Source organism: Salarias fasciatus, chromosome 16 (genome assembly GCF_902148845.1).
Source record: "Salarias fasciatus chromosome 16, fSalaFa1.1, whole genome shotgun sequence".
Lineage (NCBI taxonomy): Eukaryota > Metazoa > Chordata > Actinopteri > Blenniiformes > Blenniidae > Salarias > Salarias fasciatus.
The window spans coordinates 30,805,257-30,830,357 of NC_043760.1; the positions used below are offsets into that span (position 1 = coordinate 30,805,257).

Here is a 25,101-nt window from a genome sequence, read left to right on the forward strand (position 1 = left end):
CCTTCCAACAAGCCTTTGAAAAGTTGCGACGGGAAGGGAACCACAGGTTGCGCCGGCCAGAAGGTGAGGCCGAACCCGCGCTGGGAACCTACCTGCCGCCGTTCTGGGTAAGGGTGTCAACTGAACGCATAAACACAGCTTAAAATAAAACCAACAGAGCAGCAAAGTGGAGCGTATACGAGCCCTGGCGCTCGTCAGAGTGAGGACCGTTTCAGAGCAGCGCCGCCTGTTTTCTGGGTTAGCCTACCGCGGTATCTCCCAGGACCAGACCAGCTGCTGCTCACATTCATTTCACTTCCCATTAAAGGTGAAATAAATCAGGAGTCCCCACACAACCTCCTAAGAGACGCAGGAAACACACACACACACACACACACACACGCACGCACACACGCACGCACACACACGCATGGAGGAAGTTAGGCAGATGTGGGAACAAACAAACACGCGTTGCAAAGGTGTCTGCCTCCAGTGTAACCCCGGACGCGTGCACGGCGTGCGGCACGGGCAGAGGAGACGCCGCGGATGTGCATTTGTGTGTGTGCGTCTGCCTGCGAGTGTGTTTCTCTGACAGCGCAGCGGTGAGAGTGAGCGGGTCTGTGTGAAGGGGGGCTATTTCTGGCGTCTCGGGTTTTTTTTTTTTTTTCTTTTTCTTTTTTTTTTTTTTTTTTCCCTCCCTGCTGCCGCAAAGAAACGCGATCGGCGTCCGGGAAACGAGAGCTGGCAGCAAGCAATCATCTGCCTGCCACACACACACAGGCGCGCACACACGCGCACGTGTACACACAGACAGCGCCTCGCAGCGCTGAGCAACACGCGCCATGGCAACGGAACAGCCGCAATTAGAGGCGAAGAGCCTTTCCCCTCCATCGAGGGAGAGACGGAGAGCAAAATGAAAGGAAGAAAGAGAGCAGGCGAGAGGGAGAGAAAGAGAGACGGGAAGGTGGGGGGGGCGGGGGAGGGGGTGGGGAGGGGGGGGCGGGCGGAGACGAGTGTCAGAGAAACAGCACCGCTCAGGAAGGAGAGAGGGAGAGCGGGAGAGGAAAGGAGAACACGATAAAGAGGTGAAAATGTGTGCGAGCGAAGGCTGTGAAGGGGAACGAGGGCCGAGAGCGATGGAGGAGGAGGAGGAGGAGGAGAGAGGAGGAAGAGGAGGGCAGCGGGGTGAAGGAGCAACGCTGAATGAAAAAGACTAAAAAGCAGAGGAGGAGGAGGAGGAGGAGGAGGAGTAGAAGGAGGTGGAGAGATATCCGAAAAGACAGATTGCAAGACATGAGTGAGACAAACAAAAGAGATTACGTGCGAGAGGAACGAAGATAAGACGGGAAGGGAAAAAGGCAGGGAGGTTAAAGAGAGAGAGAGAGAGAGAGAGAGAGAGAGAGAGAGAGAGAGAGAGAGAGAGAGAGAGAGAGAGAGAGAGAGAGAGAGAGAGAGAGAAGGGGAAGACGGAGCGACGGGTGGAGGCGTGCGGAGACGGGGGGTGGTAGGCTGCTTCTCCTGTGTGAGCCAGGCTAATGAAAGATGAATGAGGGAGGCAGCGGTGGGAAGGAGAGCGTGGCTGCGGGCGATGCCTGGCTGAGCTCCTGCCTGCGCGTGTGTCTGTGTGTGTGCGCCTGTCTGTGTTTGTGTGTCAGGGTGTGTGTGTGTGTGTGTGTGTGTGCGGCGTGAGTCGAGCGAGTCTCACAACGGGGACGATACTGTGTATACAATATCGGGAGCAAACGGTCAACAACAATAAAGGCACGCACGTGCACGCTCGCACGCAGACGTACGCGGCTTTAAGTGCGGGTCTGCTCCCACCTGTAAGCATGCAGTCAATCATTAGCACTCGCACGGCGTCTCCCAGCCGCGCTCACTTATTCAGACCTTCCATCTATCATGCTGTCAGTCACTCTTTGAACCTCTCTCTCTCTCGCTCTCTCTCTCAAAAATCCCTCAGCCGTTGCCTCTCCCTATCTCCTCCAATATCCCCCTCTGCCAGTTTATGCCTCTTTCCACCCCCCCCCCAACCCCCCCATCTCCAAGTTCACCTTTTTGTCTGGCTCTAATTGTCGTGCCACACATCCTCAGAGTTGTGGGTGAGCCGCACTTTAACAGCTTGGACGAGAACTCCTTCCCAGGAGTGGAAGATGGCCAGACAGAGAAGCCATCCTGAACTCGATTGCACTTCCTTCCACTCGATGACTGACTGACTTCTCCTCTCTCTCTCTCTCTCTCTCTCTCTTTTTTTTTTCCCTTCCTCCAGACAAATCACATGTTTCACAGTGGCCAACAAGATCCTGATGCTGCTTACTGATGCTGACAGAAAATCAAAAAAGTCCAGAACATACTGCCAGCGTTGACCTTGATTTCAAAGACTGAATTCTAAATGGAAACACAATCACTGCAGCGGTGGAATATTTCACGTTGAATTTGCTATGCAACAAATTAAATGTATATAAAATGATCCCAAGTTTAAGTCAGTGGATTTAAATTGCTTTTTCTTGTAGCTGAAGCTCTAAGCAAACATAAAGGCTCGCCGTCACCTTTAGAGGGAACTCCGTTATTTCCTGTTGCAAATGAAGTAACGGTGTTGGGTGTTCATTTTTAATGAGGTCAAAGAGTGCAACAATTAGGCCAAATGCATTATTTATTGAATTCTTAGAAGACAAACAATTAACTCAAGTCATGAGGAAATCGTCGATGTGAACGCCAGCTCCAGATATGAGAGTGATCAATGAGAAGCTGGTGTCAAATTACAAGCACGCGATGCACTTGAGTGTTGCTTGAAAAACATACTTTCAGGAGAGGAAAGGGGTTTTTATAGTGGAGGTCGGTCTGAGACGAACAAGGACTTTTTCAGATTGTGAATCAGTAACAGCTACCTCAGCGGATTCCCTAAAAACGGAGCAGAAATAACCCTGAAAATGAGCAGAGAGGGCTCCTTTTGGACTCATCACCGAGTCTTTGGGAACTTGTGAACTGAAGTGTTTTCCGATTTACTGGTGCCGAGCAACAAAGCACCGAGACAGGTTTTCCCCTGAACGGGACGGACGTGATGAGACGCTCCGGCGTGGACGAGGCTCCGGACGCTCGGGAGCTATCAGCGGGAAGACGGCGCAGCCTATAAATACATACATGCGAATCTCCAGTCCCCGGGGCGCAGCATCACCTAAATAAAACATGGTCTTCAGGGTGCATGAGTGCGTCTGCACGGAAAAGTTGCACGCTGAAAACTGGAAACAAATCTCCTCTGATGGAGAGGTCAGCGTGTGGAGAAGCGCCGAGGGGGACGACTGCCGCTTCACATACGTCCGGGGACACGTAGTGCGTGAACGCACGAGCCGCTTGATAATTTCCCTGAATATTCCTGGAACTAGGCTGATACATATAAACAAGCACACGCACACCTGCATGGGATGCGCACGGCGGCAGACAAAGAGGCACACAAAGACCCCGGGGACTGAGGCGGCTAACGCTCACCAACAGAATGAAACCCAAACAAAGAGACATCCTGTTTCCTGGAACACAACACCGCTCAGCCCGCTGTGCCGGGAGCCGGTAAACGCGCGCGTGCGAGCGAGCGAGCGAGCGAGCGAGCGAGCGCGCCGCAAAGAAATCTGTTCGCCGCACATCGCCGCGCATGTGTCTCCCCGGCGCCGGATCTGTGTACCTGCGTGTGTGTGTGTCCGGCGACGCCGCTGGCTGTGCCTTCCAGTGTTTGTGCACGTGAGCATCTGTGGCTGGAAGTTTGTGCGCGTGCGTGCGTGCGTGTGTGTGTGTGTGTGTGTGTGCGAGCGAGCGAGCGAGCGATAGGGAGCGGAGGGAGGGAAGGAGAGCAGATGATAGAGTAGGCTTTAGCGATTCCCTGGAGTGTGAGGCAGCGTTTACGGCACTCTCAGAGCAGCCAGAGTGATGAATATTTAAAGACGTGCCTGAAAGAGCGGCGGGAGGGGGGAGGCGGGCGGGCGTGTGTGTGGGTGCGTGCGTGCGTGCGTGCGCGCGCGCGTCCACGCGTTTGTGTTTGCGTGCACCAACTGACGTGTGCGTGGAAGAAAGTGTGTGCGTGGAGGTTATCCAGTATCTCCTCTGGCGTTTCCGCCAGTCTACCATAAGCATGAACATGAATGCATGTATACGGACGTCTATACGGGCCTGCATGCAGCGAGCACGTCTGCAGCGGGATCTATATGAGTGAATGGCTTATGTGTGTGTATATAGGGACCTGAGGGTCAGTGTATAGTTTAATTACCTTGAGCAAATGAGAATGCCCATACATGGAAGTTCTGTGCGCGCGCGCGCGTGTGTGTGTCTTAGACGTGCATGCAAACACATCCACGTAATCTGGAGTACATAGCTGTTCCTGGGCGAGAGCGCCAAACGCCACCGGCGTCGCTGCTCGTATCTGTGTGTGTCCAGTGAGGGCTGTGGCGTCGGCCCTCTGTGTGTGTGTGTGTGTGTGTGTGTGTGTGTGTGTGTGTGTGTGTGTGTGTGTGTGCGCGCGCGCACTTAACACAGCCCTGTAGGCCAGCTCTCTGTCTGGCTAAATGGGGATGAATAGCGAAGCGTCACCGCTGCTCAATGAGAGACGAATGGCTGCGCGGCTCTCGGTCGCCCGTAACTCAGAGTAACGCCACAAAGCACGAGGGCCGAATGCAGAGAGGAGAAACGCCACCAACGCAGCGGAAGGGTGGAAAATAAATACGAAGATCGCACTTTAACTCGAAACTCGTGAAAATAAAGATGGAGAGAGCAGAATGACAACACAGAAATAAAGAGTTGAGGATAAAAATGAAAGGTCCCAATTAAAGCAGAGACTTATGGACTGATGAAGAATAAATGTAAAATGATGAGCAAATGTCCAAACTAAAGACAAAATGTAGAAAAGTCTGAAAAAAAAGGTTACATTTTACCAATGAAGACAGAATGCTGACAAACTTTAAAAAACACAATTGAAGACTAAATGCCTCAAAGAATAATAAGAAAAAGGACAAAATGTTGAGAATCAACACAAAAAGTCATAAAAACCATGAAATAAAAAACAAACACTAAAGGAACGGTAAAGAAGACACACTGTTCACAACAACGACCAGCTGCAAAGAACTGGGAGAAAATCAGAAAACAACATATAAAACAATAGTACAGGAATAAAATACTGATAAAAAAAGGGGTATGGCTGAAATATGGGTACTGCTGAAATACAAAATATTAAATAAATAATGTTAGATATCTTAAAGAATAAATGTCACAAAAGGAGCCGGAGCGTCAAGAAGAAACAGAAAAATCCTGTTGAAAGTCACGAACAAATTTGAACTCACAGGAGGTAACATTACAAACATCTATACATGTAACTCTACAGCTTTATCGAATTACTTCAATTAACACATAAAATCACATTCAAAGCTGAGATTGCCAAAAAACTGAGGTTATAGAGGAAATGTCAAAATGTCAAACAGTAACATGGGAAGTTTGATGAGGAACAAGAAATCCGGTCAAGAAAAATTCAAAGTCATGAATTAGGTTCAAATCTCAAGAAGTAACAAAAAACTGTCGGAGCTGCAGATGAAATATCAACAGATGAGTGAACTATTGATAAGTAACATGAGAATTTGTGACTTTACAAGAAATGCTGGAACGGTAAAAAGTCAGGATCTCCTGGATGAAGTTCAGGAATTACTCAAAAAATCGAAACGTTAAGTTAAAACGCCGCCATCAAAGAATACAAAAATTTAACTTTTAATAAAAGTGAAAAAGAAGTAAGAAGCCACAAAACTTCTGAATAAAGATGAGATATCAATAATCTAAGCTAAACATTAAGAACCAGCAGGAGTGATCGGAGAGGAAACGTCAAGAAAAAGGTAAAAGTGAAGAGAAGTCACTAAAACTGTCGTGAATGAAGATAAAATGTTCCAACTGGAGGAAAGCTGAGAGGAAAATCAGAATGAACCTCAAATGCAAGAGAATCATGTAGAAAGTTCTAGAATGACGTCAACCAATGAGACTGGAGACCCAACATTAATAATTAACCCTGAACACTTATCAAAAGTAACTGCAGGCCTCGGCAAAATGCATCCTCCTTGTTTACAACTTGAATTAATGAGGCTCTAAAATGAACAGAAGTGGACACGACCTGTCGCACAGTCACATGTGGCCGTGCTATCAAAGGGCGCGACCTTCGACCTCAGAGACGCCTCCCAGCTACAAGGGTTCAAGACGTCTGCCAGCAAATTGGGAAAAAAAAAAACAAAAAAAACACTGAAGCTGTAATCTGGTCGTCGCTCCGTGTGCTTTCTTAATGAGCGAACTCGCAGCGTTTAAGTTGCAATGAAAAAGCGCTGATTCTGACTTTGGTGGCAAAACCCTCTTTGAGGCTCTGATGCCACTCTTGCAAAAGCCGTGCAATAAAAAAAAGAGAGAGAGGAGAGAGAGAGCGAGAGTGAGTGAGAGAGACAGAGAGAGAGAGAGAGAGAGAGAGAGAGAGAGAGAGAGAGAAAAGAGGACAAAAGACTTTTACCTCACTTTTACCTGGCAAAAAGCGCCAAATATCCACCATCAAGTTCAAAACTTTTTTATCTGAACCCACCGGGTTGGCGCTGCTACCCTTCATATAGTAAACTGAAAGGGAAGAGAGAGTTAAATAAAGAAGGCCTGCGCACAAATAAAGATGAGCGTCGGAACCTTGAATATATCCTTTCGGCATCGGCTCACTTCTTCCAACTAAACAAAATGCTCCAGCAAAGATCGTAGCTTATCCAGAAGAAACCACACACACCAGCCTACACACACACACACACACACACACACACGGAGGCCCAAACACATGTGCGCACACGCCAAGTGTGAGATATTTCGAGAGGCATGGAGGCAAGGAACGGAAGGAAAGAAGTGTAGAAAGGAAAGAGGGGAGCGCGAAAGGCAGAGGGAGAGAAAAAGCGCATCCTGGGATGCAGAATGCCGAATACAGTGAGATAAGAGTTAATGTATCCCCCCCACCCCTCCTTCATCCCTCCCGTTTGGCTCTCTCTTTCTTCCTTCCTCCCTCCATCCATCCCCCCGTCCCTCCTCCTCCTCCTCCTCCTCCTCCGCCGCCGCCGCCGCTGCCGCCGCCTCCTCCCCGTTCTCTTTGAGGGATGAATAATAACTGCTGCTCTGAGATTTCCTCCCTCGTTTTTCAAAGCGCAGAACGGAGATGGGGAAGGTCTGCCTGGCCCGGGCTGCGCGTGTTCGCGCGCACACACAGACGCGGGAGGCGCACGGCGAGGCGCACGCGGCGGCGTGCACGCGCCGTCTTGTTCTCGCTGCTCGCCTGGAGCAGGGAAATCAGATCTCCTCCAGAGAAAGGCGGGGGGCTTAGGCGCTGTAGGGAGCCCGTACAAAAATCCCCTGCAAGCACGTATATAGGCCCGTGCACGGCACCGAACCAACACGCAGCATCCAGGGAAGCCAGGAATAACCGGGAGGAGCCGGCCTGCCTCCTGGAGCGACAGGGTGAGCTCAAGGTTACAGACACATCCCCGGTTCAAGCCCCGCCGGCAGGGCCAATCTATCCCCGCTGAAGCACCCCTCCTCGAGGTACGCAACCCTGATTGCTCAAAGGCAACAGCTTTACAGACGGGAGTTCGGGCTTCGAGACAAAGCCTGACGGGAAAAGAGCGGGGAGGGGAAAAAAAGAAACCACAACAACACTGAATAGAGAGGCCAATTTCTCCCCGCTCGGCGTTAAAACGGGAAAGCGGTGTGTTTGAGGAGCGCACAAAGTCCTCGTAAAAGACGGGGAGGCTGTCCAGGAGGAGCACTTGCACATCAAGCCGCGACGCGCCACAGAAATCAGCAGCTAGGTTCCGAAGAGAGGGCTTATTTATGCAAACAAGCATACAAGCGCGCACAGTAGGAATCTAGACAAGCCTTGTAAACAAACACACACCCACACCATAAAGCACACAGGGGAGGCGATGTGAGAAGCAGACTGTGAAAACTCTCGTCGTGCCCAGGCAGTGCTTACACACCGCGCACACACACACACACACACACACACACACACACACTCTCACACAAAGAGCTGCGAGAGAGACTGAAGTGGGATGGAGCGAGAGAAAGAGGGAGAACGAGAAAGGGGAGGAGAAGGAGGAGGGATAAGTGCGAAGGTGTGAGTGTCTGGTGCTACTTTTGTGTGGCCAAATGAGGGCAAGTGAATGAGAGTGTGTGTGTGTGTGTGTGTGTGTGTGTGTGTGTGTGTGTGTGTGTGTGTGTGTGTGAGAAAAGGAAGAGCGAAAGAGATGTGTACGGCAAAATGATATATAATGACTTGTCCATGCGTGTGTGTGCGAGCGCGGGCGAGGAAAAGTAGGAGAGCTTTCCCATTTCAATTCGCAACAGCTGGTGTCGAATTAACACATTTACCAGTGTGCATTTGGAACAGATTAAAATTGCGTGTGGCGTGTGACTGCGTGCATGTTTGTGTGTGTGCGTGTATGTGTGTGTGTGTGTGCTCGGCAGCAGATGAGGGCCGGAACAACAGTGTGTTTGTGTGTGGGAGTGTCTGTGTATTAACGCAATGGATCAGGGCAGGGAGAAATGGCACAGAGAGAGAGAGCGCAGCAGAGACGGCGCGGGGCGAGCGGGCGAGCGAGCGAGCGAGGGAGCGAGAAAGAGAGAGCTCTACCCGACGGCTTTAGCTGCTGCCCTGGGCCGTCTCTCTAAGCCCTGTTTAGGAGGCTTTGGAGCTCAGATAGAAATAATCCCCCACTCAGACACACACATGGCAGGCATGCACACACAAAATATAAATGCGTGCGCACACGCACACGCACACACACACACACAGGAGGGCTCATGCACAGACGTGGAAAAAGCGCACACACGCACACACACACTCCAGCAGAAGCGGACAAACAAGTGCACACGCATGTACGCTTACGCATGCACACACACACGCACACGGACGCTTACGCATGCACACACACACGCACACGGACGCATACACACGCACACACACGCGCACGCGCGCGCGCACGCACACACACACACACACACACACACACACACACACACACACACACACACACACACACACACACACACACACACACACACACACACACACACACACACTGAGGCTGTCTGCCGTGCGGAAGCAGAGCACAGCGACATCGGCACGGCACCGTGACAAACACTTTACACACTCCAGCACTCAGCGGCGGGGAGGGAGGGAAGGAAGGAGGGAGAGATGGAGAAAGAGGGGAGGAGGAGGAGGCGGAGGAGGATATGAGCCGGGGGAGGGAGGGAGGCAGGCGAGGAGGGGAAGGGGGAAAGGGAGGGGAGGCTAACAAATTAATAGGAGCCGGAGATATATACAGCCAGCGCTGCTGAACGGGAGGGGGGGGAGGAGGAGGATGGAGGGAGGGAGGGGTGGAGGACGACGTCGAGAGAGCAATTCATTCCCGTTTTCTCCTCGTTCGCTCTCTGGAGAAAGGCAGAGCGGAGCTGAGCGAAAGCGTATTTGCTCAAGAGAGGGAGCGAGAGAGAGAGAGCGAGGGAGAGAGAGGGCTTTGTGTGGCTACGGAGAGGAAAAGTGGAGGAGGAAGGAGGGGTGTGTGGGGGGGGGGGGGGTGACATAAAAACACAGAAGCCGAAAGACGGAGAGCCCGAGTGAGGAAGAGTGAAAATAAGCGGGCTATAACAAAGACTTTTTGAGCGCAAAAAGAGGGCGAGAGGAAGGGATGACAAGGATGGGGTGGGGTGAGGGGGGGTGAGGGGGGGGTGAGGGGTTAGCACAGGATGCAGTTTGTCATCTTCATCAGCCGACAGCCGGTGCACGTTGGGGGGGGGGGCACGGTGGAGAGGTGAATGGTGAGGGGGGAGGACGAAGGGGGGGGGGGTAAGAGGAGGGCGGCACAAGAGGAAGGTGAGTGGGGGGATGGGCAGCAGTTTGAGCGGAGCCTTTGAAAGACGTTGACCCTGTAATTGACCTGTGTCTCCGCCTACATCGCCGTGGCGACAAGCAGAGCCGCTGCAGCTAATCACTTAGTAACCCTGACCTGTCAATCACACCGGCTCCATGTGGGGGGTGGGGGGGAGGTGGTGGAGGTGGGGGGGGGCAGCAAATGAAAAAAGGAAAGGGGGGGGGGGGCGGAGAAGGGAGTGAAGGAGTAATAACAGCGCCGGGGTTATCATTTACTGGACCACCCGCCTCCTCCCGCCAGCCCTCAGCCGATGAAGCTCTGGTTTTATAAAAGCCAATAAAATGCTCTATACCTCCATCTCTCAGACACACACACACACACACACACACACACACACACACACACACACACACACACACACACCCTCCTCCAGTCTTCTTCCTGCCACAGAGAGCGCGTAGATTTCTCAGAGTTCAGATAAGACAGAGCAGCGGAGGACTTGAAAGGCACGGCGGTGTGTGTGTGTGTGTGTGTGTGTGTGTGTGTGTGTGTGTGTGTGTCGGCAATAAGTGACGAGACAGCGGAGTGAAGCTAATATGCAAATAAAAATGACAGGATAGAGAGTTTATGGGCCGTGGTGGTGGTGTGTGTGTGTGTGTGTGTGTGTGTGTGTGTGTGTGTGTGTGTGTGTGTGTGTGTGTGTGTCGGCGTGTGCGTTACCTGTTGATGAGGGGGAAAAGGGAAACCAGCAGGTAAACGGAGGGATACCACTTCAGCGGCTTGATCTCCTCCGCCAAGGACACCTGGAAGGAAGGAGAAGCCACAGCTGACCCGTGTGGGGGAACCGCACGCTCACATTAACACTCACGTCTCGTCTTTATAGCGCACGCATGCACACGCAGTCGGCGTCTTAACGGGGAGATCAGAGCAACTGAGGGAAACAACAAAGGCCAATTAAAACCTAATAAAATATTAACCTGCTGATAATACGCAATATCCACACAGTTATGAGAAGAAACGGGGATTCCAATTAAAGCAGGAGCTAATACTTTGCTGGAATGTGGAGGGGATGAATTCAATATGCGGTGGACAGGCGGGCGGGCGGGCGGGCGGAGAGGCGCCGGAGCAGCTAAAAGTCGAGGAGGGGTAGCGCCTGGTGGTGGAGAGCTTTTACAAGCCGTTATCTAATTCCCGGGAGAGGAGAACTCCTGCGTCCGGAGGAGGCTGAGCAGCGCGGCCCCTGGATCGATTTTCTGCGCTGCGCTGTCCCCCCTCCCCCTCCTCCTCCTCCTCCTCCTCCTCCTCCCCCTCCAGGCGAGGACGTGGTAGCCGAGCCAGCGCAAAGCCTGGCTTCCCTTTTTTTCTCTCTCACACACATTCACACAGATTCACACACACACACACACACACGCGCACGCAGACAGTTGGAGCCAGGAGGCAGGCCCACAAGCTCTGGTCTCTACCCCCACATGCTGGAAATTAATTACTCACCAGAAAGACCCTGAGGCGTGCAAGCTCTAACGCAGGCATTTTAAACAATTCAAACGAAAATCCGCTGCTATTTTATCTTTCGCACGCGTGTGTGTGTGTGCGCGCATGCTAGAGGTAGGTAGAGCCAAGGTTTTCACTGTGTAACGAATGGAGGCTGTGCGTGTGTGTGTGTGTGTGTGTGATCAGCTGAACAGGGACCAGTCGCCTTTCCACATGGCTGTCCAGAGCAGTGTCACCCAGAGGCAGACATTAAGCTCAGCCCTATTAGTGTCCATTATGACGGCCGGCCCGGACATCACGGCCGTGTCGGGATCTGCCTCTCGTCAGGCGCGCGCGTGTGTGTGTGTGTGTGTGCGCGTGTATGTCGCTGTGTGTGCACCGGGAGGAATGTCTCATCGGAAAAGCGGAAAAGGGCAAGCCAGAAGCCCGAAGGATGCTCTGTGGAAAAGAGATTTGCGGCTCTGTGAGCCCGGCGCGCGCGAGTGTGTGTATGTGTGTGTGTATATTTTTGTTGCAAACGGTTTCCAGAAAAAGGCATTAAAAGACCGCACGGAGCCAAGTTATCTCAGATCAAATTTAGGTGAGGTGTAGAGAGAGGCATTTGAGGAATTTCAGTGCACAGAGGAAAGGATGTAGAATGGAAGAGGAGGAAGAGGAGGAGGAGGAGGAGGAGGAGGAGGAGGAGGAAGGGAGCGGGTAAAGTGCCTCGTGTTTTTAATCACAGTCCTCCGGTGTCACAGGCCCCAACGCTGCTCGGGAAGCAGAGGGGAATGAAACCGTAATTATGTGGAGTGGGCGCAGCGGTCCCAACGTTAATGACACACGCTAGATTACAGACAGTTATCGGGAGCAAGCCGTCCCCTCCGCCACCCACAGCACTCACCCCCGCTCACGCTCGTCTCGCAAAAGGCTTACTCTAAAAATAACGCCACCGCTTTTTACTAAAGGCACTTCAGCCACAAATTCGAGGACTTTTCAAGGATTTTGGGGAGTAGAATTCAGAGACTAAACATGATCAAAAATCACATTACATTTTCTAAGGCCATTTTGTTTTTTTCTCCACACAGTAAATTGCACTCAGCTTTCTCAGCAGCAGAATTAACACAAATATCCATCGCAGGGTCTTCGTCAACGATGTGACGTTTTGGGACTTATTTAAAAGTGCGCTGATAGAATTTAGCTCCATTTGTTTCCAAATTTTTTAATCTTAACTATGCTGCTGCCAAGGAGGGGAAGTCCTGAAAGTGCTGTGAAAAAAAAAAAAGCAAAAAAAACTGAGTGACAACTAAGTTAACAACTTGTCAGGGAGGATTGTGTAATAGAATCACAGAAGTAAGCTTGTGGTGAGATTGTTTTGGCAGCTAAAATGATATGATTTCACAAAGAATAATGAAAACAATTACAAATGTTTTGACTTCTCAATTACTTTTTATAAACTTTTTAAGCCCGGATGCATTATTTAGATGAACCGGAGACACTGCTGAGCGCTCCTGCTGGTCGTCTTGCAGCTGTAGGGTGGATCCCGCCAGCAGGAGCTGTACTGTACGCACTTTTCTGTCCTGATTTAGAACCTACGAGACACAAACCCAGCTGTCCTCGCGATGTAAGGCTCCTACAGACTGTGCAATTTTAGCAGTCTTATAAGTTTATGAGCTACTACGCTGTGTGAAGTGGATTTCATAAACTTGGGTACGGCAGAAAGTTTGACGGCACGACGTCGCTCTCCACTGAACCAGCCGACAACCGCCGCAACGTACTTTAGGGCGTGAGGTTGAAGCTCATTATGAGCTCGTATGTCTCCATTTCTTTCTTGGACCCATCATGAAGCTGAACTGCTATTAGGGTAGCTCTAATCTCTGAAACCACCAAGTCCCAGTCACTCCACTCAGGAGATGGCGCATGTGTCGAAAAGCTATTCCCTCGCGCGCATGTCTTTCAGAAAAGTTGCATTTTCCCCCGTCCACAAGGAGACAGAGTCAGAGCGTATTCAGGAAGTTGTGTTTTCAGTGACTCTGGGCACAGTTGTCCCCCAAGACGCAAGAAAAGTTTCCTGTTTTTGCATGAAAATGTTGTTTAAAAGCCTGAATCTAAGGATTAAGTCATCGTTAGGCTCATAAAAAAAAGCCCGATTAGGAGCCCGTCTTTGCAATCAGGAGTGTTGCAGCTGTTCTAGTGCAGGATTTTGATTCCTCGGGAATCTACTAAATAATAAATAAATAAATCTTTAAGGGCATCACTGGCGTCACTTTGATAACTGAGTCATTTTCCGCTGCTTTCCTGTTTGCTGCGAGTCGCTGCCGTTCGCAGCGGCGCTCACACTGTGCTGCGCAGCGAGACGGCGGCCATGAAATCTCTGACACCATCAGAACATTATCTCAGGCCGTCTGTGGTCACACAACTGTCAGAACAGCTGTCCGTGATATAAGACCAAGCACTTGGAGCTACGATTGCCCATCTTTCATCCGGGGCAGACGAAATGGCAGAGTTGTATAAGCGTCTTTTCCTCCAAGTTACTTCTTCTGTTGGTGACGGCAGCAAATCCCAGTTTGATGGATAAATGAAGATACACAAATATGGAGGCGACACAGTGAAGGTACAAGGCTTTACAACGCTCCCAACTCGTGTGTGTGTGTACCAACATTCAAGCACACACATGACGTTGCTGATCAAGAGGAAGCCTCTGTGGTCGAGTGAAGCAGTGACCTGAGACGATGACGAACCAGCGGCTCGTCATGTGCTCCGGCAGCTTCGCTGCTGCCCGATGGAACTGAGCTGCTTTTGTGCGAGTGTTCCTCCGTTTGGCACACCGCTTCAAGACATGGCGGGGCTCACGACCACAGATAAATCATTCAAGTCACATTGCAGGCGGGTCACAAGCGCGGCGAGGCCACGCAGGAGCCAGCGCTAAGTTTGCATATCATCACTTTCAGCCAGAAAAACAGAGGCGTTGTGGGGGGGGGGGGGGGGGGGGGGGTGTGGATAGTGCCAGGCCGAATCAGGGAAAGACAAGCAAACTGCAAAAACTACATGCATGACCAAGAAAACATGATGAGCGTGCACGTGTGCGTGTGACACGGTAACAGAGCATGGAAGGAGAGAGATGTGGCGAAGCGGATGGAAATCAGCGAAGCCAGCGGTCTTCAGACACCCAGCAGGATTCGCTTTCTCTGGTTTACACCTGCTGCTACACACACACTCACACACACACGCGCGCGAGCACACACACACATGAACCGGAGCTCGCCGGCTTGGCAAGCACAATCTGGGAGGCTGTTGTTGTTGTTTTAAAGCATCGCAGCGCGTGCATAAACTCTCATAAATATTCATGTCCATGAACCTGGCTTGCTGCTTTATTCATGCTGGGTATGAGTACAAGAGTGAGAGAGACGGAGGGAGGGGGTGAGAAAGAAAGCGAAGGGAAAGACAGGGAGAAAAGAGAGCAAGCGCAAAGTGAAAGGCAGAGCGGAAAACAGATGGAAATGAGGAGAGCGATGGGGACAGAGAAATACGAGGAAAGAGAGAGTGTGATAAAAACCACTGCTGACTTATTTACACTCTGTGCTACACATAGCAATTAGCCCACATGAAGAGTGTGAGCGCTGCAGCCACGCGTTCACGCGCACACACATGACACCGAGCGAGGGTTACGCCAGTTCAGTGTGCAGTAATTATCACTGCCACTTAGGGGCAGCATCTACATAACCTTAACCCTAACCTGCCCTCTCACACCTCCTGCTGCCTGGCACAGACGCCACGGCCCAGCGGAGGGGGAGGGGGACGAGAGGAGGAGGAGGAGGGAGCGAGAAATAAACGGAGTCAGCAAGGGACTGCTGCCTGAAACTCTCAGATTGTTTCAGTGGCGATCCAGGCTCTGTGGGAGACACTGGGGTTCAGGCAGATTCAAGCTACAGAGTGACAAGGTTCAGTTTTCACAATCTGGTCTTAAACAGCCATCTCTGTCAGTTTAAGTGAAAGTGAATGGTGGCAACACAACTTTTACTTCCCTGTGTGTGTTTTATGACGTTAGGACCACTTCAGGTAAAGCTGTTCCATTCAGGCCTCCTTTATCCAGAGGAGGAAGTCAGCCACTCACATTCCTCACATGCACTAAAGCACAGGCGCTTGGCGTCAGTTGAAATAAGCATAGCCGTAAAAGTATTGCTTTAAGGTTCTTTAGTTGCATTTACAGTAAAGAAAACTATGTGCTCTGAAAAGTGGTACAAGTTCTGCTTTCGACATGTGGCTCAAACTTCATTCCAGACAGAGTCAAAAGAGACATTTTCTTCCTCTGCTGCTTGCTTTGACTAGTTGTGTCTCGCTGCACCTGAATCCGATGGAACTGCGTTGAAATTTTAAATAGCGGTCAGTAAAGTCAATATCCATAGTGACACACGAGGAGTAAAGGTCAAATGTCAGGAAATCGCACCCGCACTCAACCAAACTGTGGAGTAACTCCCATGAGGACCGGCTCGGCTGACGTTCTCTTCCAATTTCATCTGCTTTCCCCTGTCCTCCCGACGCTGCAGTTTGAACGCCGCTCCTTTCATGTCCATCTGATCGTCACTAATTCATTAGGGTTCAGGGTTTAAACACGTTCCTCCCTGCGTGCGCACATTTCTATATACATGCCAGCGCACGCAGACGGGAACAGAGTCAAGAGGTCAAATTGCTCCCCGCTGTGTTTGACACCTACCCAGCATGACGGCCGGCGCTAATCCTGCAGACGCTCTAATCCTCACGCGCTGCGTGTGTGTGCGTGCGTGCGTGTGTGTGTGTGAGAGCTGAAAATGTGATGGTCAGACCATTACCTTACGCCTCTCCCTCTCTGGGTTGAAGGTTCCCAACCATGACTGCATCTGTTCAAAAAAAAAAAAAAAAAAAAAAAGGTCAGTGCAATTACTGGGAAAAGGTTTGTGGTGGTTTCATCATTTCAATCACCTTTGTTTTGATTTTTTTTTTTTTTTTTTCAACTTATAAAGTGTGGCACTGTGTTTAGAGGTCAGACTCGACAGTCACAAGTTGGAACAAAAATAACATTGAACGATCACACCAATGCCAAATCTCTCCACCTTCTCACCCACCGCCGCAAAATTGGCCACTTCACACCGGAGTGCTAAGCTCAGAGGCAGAGGCGAGCACTTAAACAGCTTGCAGCATCTCACGGAAACGGATCAGCTCCAGTGCACACAATATGACAGCGGAAGAAGAAAACAAGGCGAGATTGTGGAGAGGATGAGGAGAATTCTTTGGAAAGAAAAAACAAAAAAAAAACAAAAAATGTGATGGAAAAAAAAAATGGAGCAAACACAGCGGATCTCAGATCTCGGCAAAGAACGTGGGAAATAGTTTTCAGTCTTCCTCTGCGTCCCCTCTCCAGGGAACCAGTGGAAAATGTCAACAGACACGCGCAGAAACACAGATGCGCGCACGCACGCACGCACGCACGCGCACACACACACACACATCCAGGCAAAAGGCTGGGATTTGCAATGGTGGGATAGTCATGGGGGGGGGGAGGGCCGTGGCAAACCAGGAGGTTTATGTAACCCAAGACATCAGAGGCGAATCTCTGGAGGCCCTGAGTGAGCTTCAGACGCACAAAAGGCGGCATGAACAATATGCGCTAACAGCTCTTCTGTTCTGCTATTTATTAACTCAATGTTGCCATGGTTTCTCTGCGCTGACGTGATTGTCACTGTAAATCTTTGTGTGACCATGGTGTGTTAGTGCAGGCCGGTGGGGGGGCGCGCGCACACACACACACACACACACACACACCGAGTAGCTGTTGGCGATTAGACTGAACTTCTTCCACAGCGGCTGAACAACACTATCCATCAAAATCAACAAACAACCAAAGATAAGTGGCAATATCATTAGGCTTCGGCCAGGTCTCCGGTGTGCACACCCGGCGCTCACTTCATTCCCAGAGAGAGGCCGGCAGCTTTGCGCGGTAAGTGTCGAGGCGTGAGGCCCGGGTGGAGAGAGGCGGGCGTGCACACAACGCATCCGCGCAGCAAATACCACAGCACTCCCAGAACTCTCGGTGTGGCCCGAAATGACTCATTAGCTTCATCCTAGTTAGTCTGATCTCACGCAGCGGCTCGAAATGTGTCCAGGCTTCTATAAATAATGCATGCGACTTGGTAAATCCATGATTTACAGAGTCATTTCACCCCGCTCTCGCCTATCTGTCTCCAACAAAGTGGAAAAACTTCTTCGTCCAGCTAACATCCCACCTCTCCTCAGTCAGCCCCCTCTTCTTTATCCCTTTCTCCGTTGCGTCGCCACCTACCCCGCTTTCAAAGCTTTTGAAACTCTTTCAAGTGAGACAGCCTGCAGCTGAAAAGAGATAAGGCTTGAGCTCTTCATAAATATGATAGAGAAAGCAAAACGGCGAAGAGAAGGGGGAGAGACACACGGAACAGGAGGGGAAAAAAAGAAGGGGGACCAGGAAAACGAACAGAGACAGAAGGATAAATGCTAAAAGGAAAGAAGGGAAAAAGCAGAAAATAACGAAGGTGGAGAAAAGATTCAGAGACGGAGGGGAAGAGGGGAAGATCGCTGAAGACTGTGAGCTGAATGAGTTATGAGATGCAGGTTGAAAACCAGCTACATTCATTCATTCTCTTCATCACTGTCATGATGAAGAGCTGCATAGCCTCTTTTCCTGCTGCTGCCCCTCAGCTACCTGCTGTCTGTCTCTGTTGTCATCTCTCTGCAGCCTGGCTATCAGTACAAATCCTCCTCACTCCAGAAAACAAAACAAATAAAAAAATCCCAACATTCAGGATGACGCGACACTGCAGGTCCGATGAGGTTTTCGCGGGACTGTCTCTTATTCTGCCTCTGTATTCGAAGAATCACACCCAAAACCTCCGTGCGCTTTGTTGCGACACGAGTCTGCCGGCATTGTTCTGTCTGCCGTGTCGTCAGATCAGGGGAATGGCAGCTATGTGAACTTTGTCAAACACTCGCTGCCTCTGGGCTGCTGCAGCTCTTTGACAATGACGAGCAACGCCAAAACGCTGCAAGTCAGCATTGAAAGCACACGAGCTAATCAGCTGATTATGCCAAATGAAACTGTGAAAAGAAGAAAAAAAACCCTCATTTTTCAGAGGCTGGAACAGGTGTGTGACGGTGTACAGCCTACCTGTAAGGCGGAGATGACCATTTCTGATTTTGGTACATTCCACATTAGATTTTTAAAAAATAAGTCAATTAGAAGCATAAGCACTGTTTTCACATATTATATATATATATATATGTAAATATTCCAACCTGTCTGTAAATTTAACAGTTTTGACCAGTATTGCTTTTGGCAAAAGTACCCACAGCGTTAATCTGAGCCCAGCTGTAATTATTTCACAAAAGAGTTCGGCACTCGCACAGTTCTTAAACCAACACGCTCTTTTTCTAAGTGTATTTGAACAAAGACAACAAAGACAAACAGCAAAAGTATCGCCTGAACTGTCTGCGTTATAAACCAGTATTGTTGTTTACAAGCCGAATTCTCGGTTTAGATTTACCTCCGAATAAAGCAGCTCAAACAGTCAGAGTTGGCCTGTTTACAACCTGTTCAGGATGTTGCTGAGGAAATGTCAACAAATTCCAGCAGCCGGGTGACAACAACTCAGTATCGAGTGATAGGCGACGGTTCAAGGCTTGAAAGCAAAGATTTATCCCTTAAATAGCCTCTGCTCATCAGAGGGGCGTCTATAAGATATTTTAATTAAAATAAGCTGGTTGTTCCTGTTAACGTTGTTGAATTTGTGAGAGCATGCAGATATGCAGTCGTCTCTGAAAGTTCACCACAGTTCACAGTTTTTAGGACTTAGCTGCATTCCTCGCAGGCTACGTGTCGGCTGCACGTCGTGCACTCACTCTCTGATTGGCCACGCAGATGATCCTGGCGTAGCAGAAGATCATCAGGAAGATGAGTGTGAAAAGAGGCACGTACCATCTGAAAGGGAAAAAACACACGTCAAGTGTCTTCGTTTTAAAAAGTAAAAAAAAAAAAGAGCTTGGTCATTTCAGTTCTGCTGTTTTTTTGTGCACAGAAAATCGAGGGAGAACATCAAAGCTAAACACAGAATCTCACATTTCTAATGCCTAAGAACAATGTCACGGGGAACTGCATCCGAGAGGAGGAGAAACCAGCAGGCTGGGTGTCCAATATATTGATATTAGCGCTGCTCGAACGGATTAGACATTAGACCGTGGAGACGCTTTTAATAAGACTCTCTGCAGGACGGTTTTGGTGCTGAATGTGATTTGGTGCAGCTGTGATGAAGAGATCATTAACAGGTACTGTTGAGCTTAGAAACATTGTTACCAAGTATTTAAATTATCTTGAAATGTCATTTTTATAATAAGGTAAATTACTTTTTTTTTTTCTGCAAATCAATGTAAATATGCTAAAATGAAAAGGAGAAGCTGCATCAACCTACAACGAATAATCACCTGTGTGCAGTGCTCATTCAGCTTCACAGAGAGTTTCTGTTCATTTTTTTAGGCTCATTGCTTCACACCTTCTCTTTCAGGTGCAGCAGGCAGCTGTTCTGCGCTGAAGATCTCAAAAGGCATTGTACACTACTTGCACAGCACCAAATTGCCCATTTGCATCAATGCTAGTTACCATATAGAAGCATTTAGGAACCACAGAGCCAGATATTTCTCCCAATAGCTGGTGGAGGCCAAAACAGAGGTAATGGTGAGCAATTACTTGACTCGTATTAATCAGGCAGCCACAGCAACGTGTGCGATGATAATGCTGCACACCAGCGGAATAACTGCAAATAAACAATTCTCTGCTAACAAGTCAGTTACAGCAACACTTGGTGGTGATGATATGCAAGAACTGTGCATGCAATTTATCAAACTGAGAGCGTTTTGTATGCCGAGACGGGAGAGCGTTTTTCTGAAAGAGGTGATGCATACTGGACTCACAATATACACAAAAACAGTAGGTGGAAAAGCACTGACTAAGCACCTCTGGACCTTTCCGCACCTACCGCGCAGTTTCAATGAGCTGTGCAGTGGAGGGAGAACAAAGGATAATGCCGGCAAAGTCGCAGCGTCGGAAATGCTCGGCGTTCCTACGGGATGAAGCGGTGCCAATCAAGGGGAGGCGTGGGAGAGTAATATGTCAGGTATTTCTGAGCGGATGAAACGGAGCAAGATGAGTGGAGCGAAAAGAGGGTGACGGCTCTGTCGGAGTGGCAGCCTCGTGTTATGTAACCTCCAGGGAGGTGATGTAAGCTCCGAGGAGTTTCAACCTCTCCCTGTAATCATGAAACAGGTCTTTGTCTCGCTTTGATAGACAGGTTTCTGGCCAGCGCGCCTCTTTCCGGCCCAACTCTCGGCTCGCACAGCCACGCCTCGCGCCACTCCAGCACCCGAAAAATGAGTCCGGACGGCCGAGTGGTGGAGACACCGAACTGAGCAACTCCACCCATGAGCCCGAGAAAACCCTCCAACTGGTATTTGAATCAAACAGAGGCTGGATCTGTCTCTGACCCATTAAAATTATGACCTTCCAAGTGAATCTTGCGGGGAATCAGCGTCCGACACTGGGGCTGAAAACTCTTTGGCATCTGGGCTACAAACGCATCTTTGAGAAGTAACTCAGGAGGTCTTTGGCCTAATTTAAGCTTGCACCATCCCTGTCCTCCAGGCCTTAGGACTGATAGAAACTCAGCGAGCGTCATCAAATTAAACTTTTTATTGGCAGGGGAATCTGAGATGGTGGGCGTTTGTTTCACTGCGGGAAACGAGGGGAATGGAAAGGCTGCAGCGCTTTATACATGGTGTGCTTTCACTTCTTGTGGGGAAGTGCAACACACAAAGGAGAGTCTCTCGCTTTGAACATGTGCGTGCGTGCGTGTGTGCGTGCGTGCGTGCGTGCGTGTGTGTGCGTCCGCGCGGGTTCAATAATGGCATGGGACAATGATGAAAGCGTTTCAGGGGAGACCTGTGCGAGCGTCACCTCGGTGTGATTTAATAACCCGCTCTCTGGAATAAACAGCGTCCAATTACGCCAGCGCACGTCCCGTTAATGATGGAAAGACGAGCTGGGGGGGGTGGAGGGGTGGGGGGGATGGGGGGGCGGCGGGCGGAGAGGGGAAAGGAGGGGGTGGCCTTTTTAACGATAGTGTGGGGGGCTGTGAGGAGGAGAGAATGACGGGCGGCAGCTACAAAGTGCTCTAATTAGCATGATAATGATCTGCCATTAGAGTCCGCTGTGCTCTACAGCTGAGCACTACCCAGAGAGAGAGCGAGAGAGAGCGAGAGCGAGAGAGCAGGAGGGAGACGGAGGGAAGGAGAGAGGGACCGAGAATGGAGCCGAAGCAGTGAAAGGCAGAGAAGATTCAGAGTGGGCAGCGGATGATAAAAGTCAGAAGATGAATAGAGGCGGAAGATGCAAAGGTGGACGACGGCGGATTGTGGCTCAGGACCAGAAGGAGCGGAAATAATAATAAAATAAAATTTAAAAAAAAAAAAGCTCTGGGTGATTAAAAGACAGGGAGAGGGATAAGGTCACGGGGGAATGAAAGGAACAGCAGACGGAGGCTGCGCCCAATAGATCGACCTGGGAAGGACGGACAGAAATACAGACAGCCAGAGACTCTTTGAGAGGACAACAGTGGATACCCTGAGAGTGGCAGAAAGAAATATCACCACGGACGTGTGCAGATTCAATCACTCTGCCTTCGCCTGGCCTTCCCTCCAGTGCCGCTCTGAAGTGAAGAATGGGGTCTGGATGAAAGAAGTTTTAATTGAAGTGCATGATGGGAGATGAGAGCACGGTGGGGACTCGTGCACGCCGGCTGGCTGCTCCACGGCAAACTGTCAACCCTCACCCTTAAGATCTTAAGAGAAAGATCACGATCTACCAGTTCAACCACTTCGACAGGGAAAGACGGTCTGAGGAGGAGACGGAGAGGTGGAGACGGAGACGGAGAGAGGACAGAGTGTAGGGTGAAGGTTATGTCACCATGCACCAATCTAAAGCTCAAAATAAAGTAAACTTTTGAATGCACAGCCTTCATAATCCCCGAGCATTTTCCTGAGTAGTTCAGACTGTTTTCGTGTATATTTCTGCCATTTATAACTAAATGCAAGGTGAAGCTGAGGTTGATGGGACGGTACACGTTTTAATGAACCTGATGGGGTCATAAAATGTTTAGCAAATTTTATGGGAGTACATCTAATAAAATGCACATAAAGAGATTTTTGTTTGGTGAATTAATCCTTTGTTGTCACATTTGGTCGTGTACCCCTGGAAAGCCTGATTAAACGGTGCCTTATTTGCCAGGAATTTGTGGGATGCGCAGCAGAGCTGAGTCAGTGGGTTTGCTTCCATTGAAGACGTTAAATTCACTCTATCAATCCCAAACACCTTCTATTTGCTGCCTTATGGTGGGCAGGAAGATTGAAGTGTGAAGAAACAAGACATTCTGGGAATTCAACGTACATTTAACCAGCTTTGTACAATTCTTTCACGTCGAACTCGCTCCTGCTGCCAAACGAACGAATGTTTAAATTTCCAGTATGTTTGGTTTCATCAGACTGTGACAGGAAAGACCCGACAACTCACACACTCATCCCACAAATGCATGTTTGTGAGACAAATGTGGCAACATTTTAATGGGAAATAAACTGGCTTTCTGATGGCAATGGTGCAAAGCATCTCACTGCTAAGACGCAGTTTTACTGTTTATGCATACTTTAGTTGTGTAAGTCAGCTCTAGCCAGAAATGTGGCCTCGTAGTGAAACGACAAGGTCAGTCAGGACTTTAAAAAAGTTGGGTGAATTTCCGAGAACTATGAAACGGTCTGTGTCAACACACAGTTTTGTTGTTTTTTTTTCAATGTCAGACGGCTGCACAGTGTTGAAAGTGTCAACCTTTGAGAAATGCATCAGTGCAACGAGGGCATTTCTTTAGTCAGACAGTCACGTATGTTATCAGTGAGGTAACTTCCCGGCAGACAGGCAGTTTCCAATGTTTTGGGCAATACAACCGAAATAAAAAAAAAGCAGCAACATTCCGTGTTTGGCCCATGTGCTGACAGGAGTCTCTGTTTGTGTCTCTGTTATGATAGTTCCTATATATCCGGTTGGATCATAACGATCTGGATAGGCAGGTACAGTGCGAGCGTGCGTCTCCTCCGGGGTGAAACGTCTCATTTCATCCGCAGTGCTTGTTTGTCTTAAAAACCAATCATGCGCATGACTTTTCTGAGCAGCAGCTGCACAAAACAGTTTGAGCACTTAGAAGCAAGGCGCTAGACGCAGCGTTTCCTCTCAAGGCAGTCGCCCGCATGTTGAGAACAATCGGAAATGGCACTATGACTCAGGGAAAACGAATGTGCAGAGTGGATATGGTGCCAATGTAAAAAAAACAAAAAACAAAAAAAAAAACCCACCAAACGCTGAAACTTTGAGTCCGACGGAAAGAGGTGCTCCGTGATAACACAGCTTTCCTGAGAGCACTGTGGCTAAAATGGAGTAATTACAAGCTTTCATTTCCCAATGTCTCTTTCACGGTTGTTTTTCAGAGCAGTCTGACTGGCGGCCATTGTACACACCAATGGGGACCTCCAAGAGCGGTGACTCAGCTAAGCTCGAGTGCTTTCAATTGCTGACTCAACCCCTGAAACTCTGCACCTCCATCACACAGCGCCGTCCTCTGCTTTTCATTCGGCTTCCTCCGTCGCGCCCGCTCACAGCCGCCCCCCCCCCCCTCCTCCACCTCCCCTGCCTCCTCTGTCCTGTCTGCGCGCTTCGCTGAACTCTGATGAAGACACACTGCAGGGCGTAGGCAGTGACGAGGACAATCCATTTCTCCGACTCTCCTTCCCATCCCGCCACGCCGCCCCTCTTTCCCCTCTCCCACTGAGTAATTCCCTGTCTTCCTAACCGCACCCCGTATGGCTCCCCTCCCGCCCTCTTCACTTCTCACCTTTAATACTCCGACCTCTGGCCTGCTCCCAGCCGAGGCCGGGCCGTGCGGATTTGAGCGTATGTGTTTTTTTTCCTTCTTCCTCCTTGACGGGTGCCGCCGTGGCCTCTAATCTCTCGTCTGGTTTGATGTAATTAGAGCTAATGAAGATTCCCTGATCCTCTGAGCTGCTCGTCCCCCCGGGGCCACGACAGCGTGGAAAACTAGAAAGCCGGGGAGCAGAGGAGCACTGATAAAAGAGACACAGGCTCGTTTAGCACAGCTGATAGCTATGTGTTGTTCTCTGTACGTGTGTGTGTGTGTGTGTGTGTGTGTGTGTCTGTGTGTGCTTATTTGTTTAAAAAGATTGATTCCCTGCTGATGCTGCGAGCAGCAACACGATTACCTTGGCTCATAGCGGAGTGCTGCGGCGTGCGTGCATGTGTGTGTGTGTGTGTGTGTGTGTGTTTAAGTGTCTGCACCAGGGGATTGGCAGAGCCCTCGCAGACTTAGGGCCAGTTGCAGAAAGCAGTAGACAGGCATAATCCTTCATAGCCGTCCTAAACACTTAAATACACAGTGTAGCAACTCCCCTAAATCTGACAAGGCAGCGGCAGACACAGGCACATCCACATCCGCACGTGCACGCACAGACACACACACACACACACACACACACACACACACACACACACACACACACATGCTTATTGGCCTTACACCAAGAGGGAAAAAAACCCCGTAGGCTCCCCTGACATGCAACCCTTCACATTTCCCTGCCGAGA

General features: G+C 49.8%; 1 protein-coding gene across 1 annotated transcript in view; it reads right to left on the reverse strand.

Moving 5' to 3' along the window:
* Positions 1-25,101, reverse strand: part of LOC115403149 (cyclic AMP receptor-like protein A) — a 57,166-nt gene that overhangs the window by 16,940 nt on the left and 15,125 nt on the right. Inside the window, 3 exon segments of the mRNA XM_030111958.1 lie at positions 10,602-10,684; positions 16,181-16,228; positions 19,257-19,335. Coding sequence (XP_029967818.1) covers positions 10,602-10,684; positions 16,181-16,228; positions 19,257-19,335 — 210 coding nt within the window.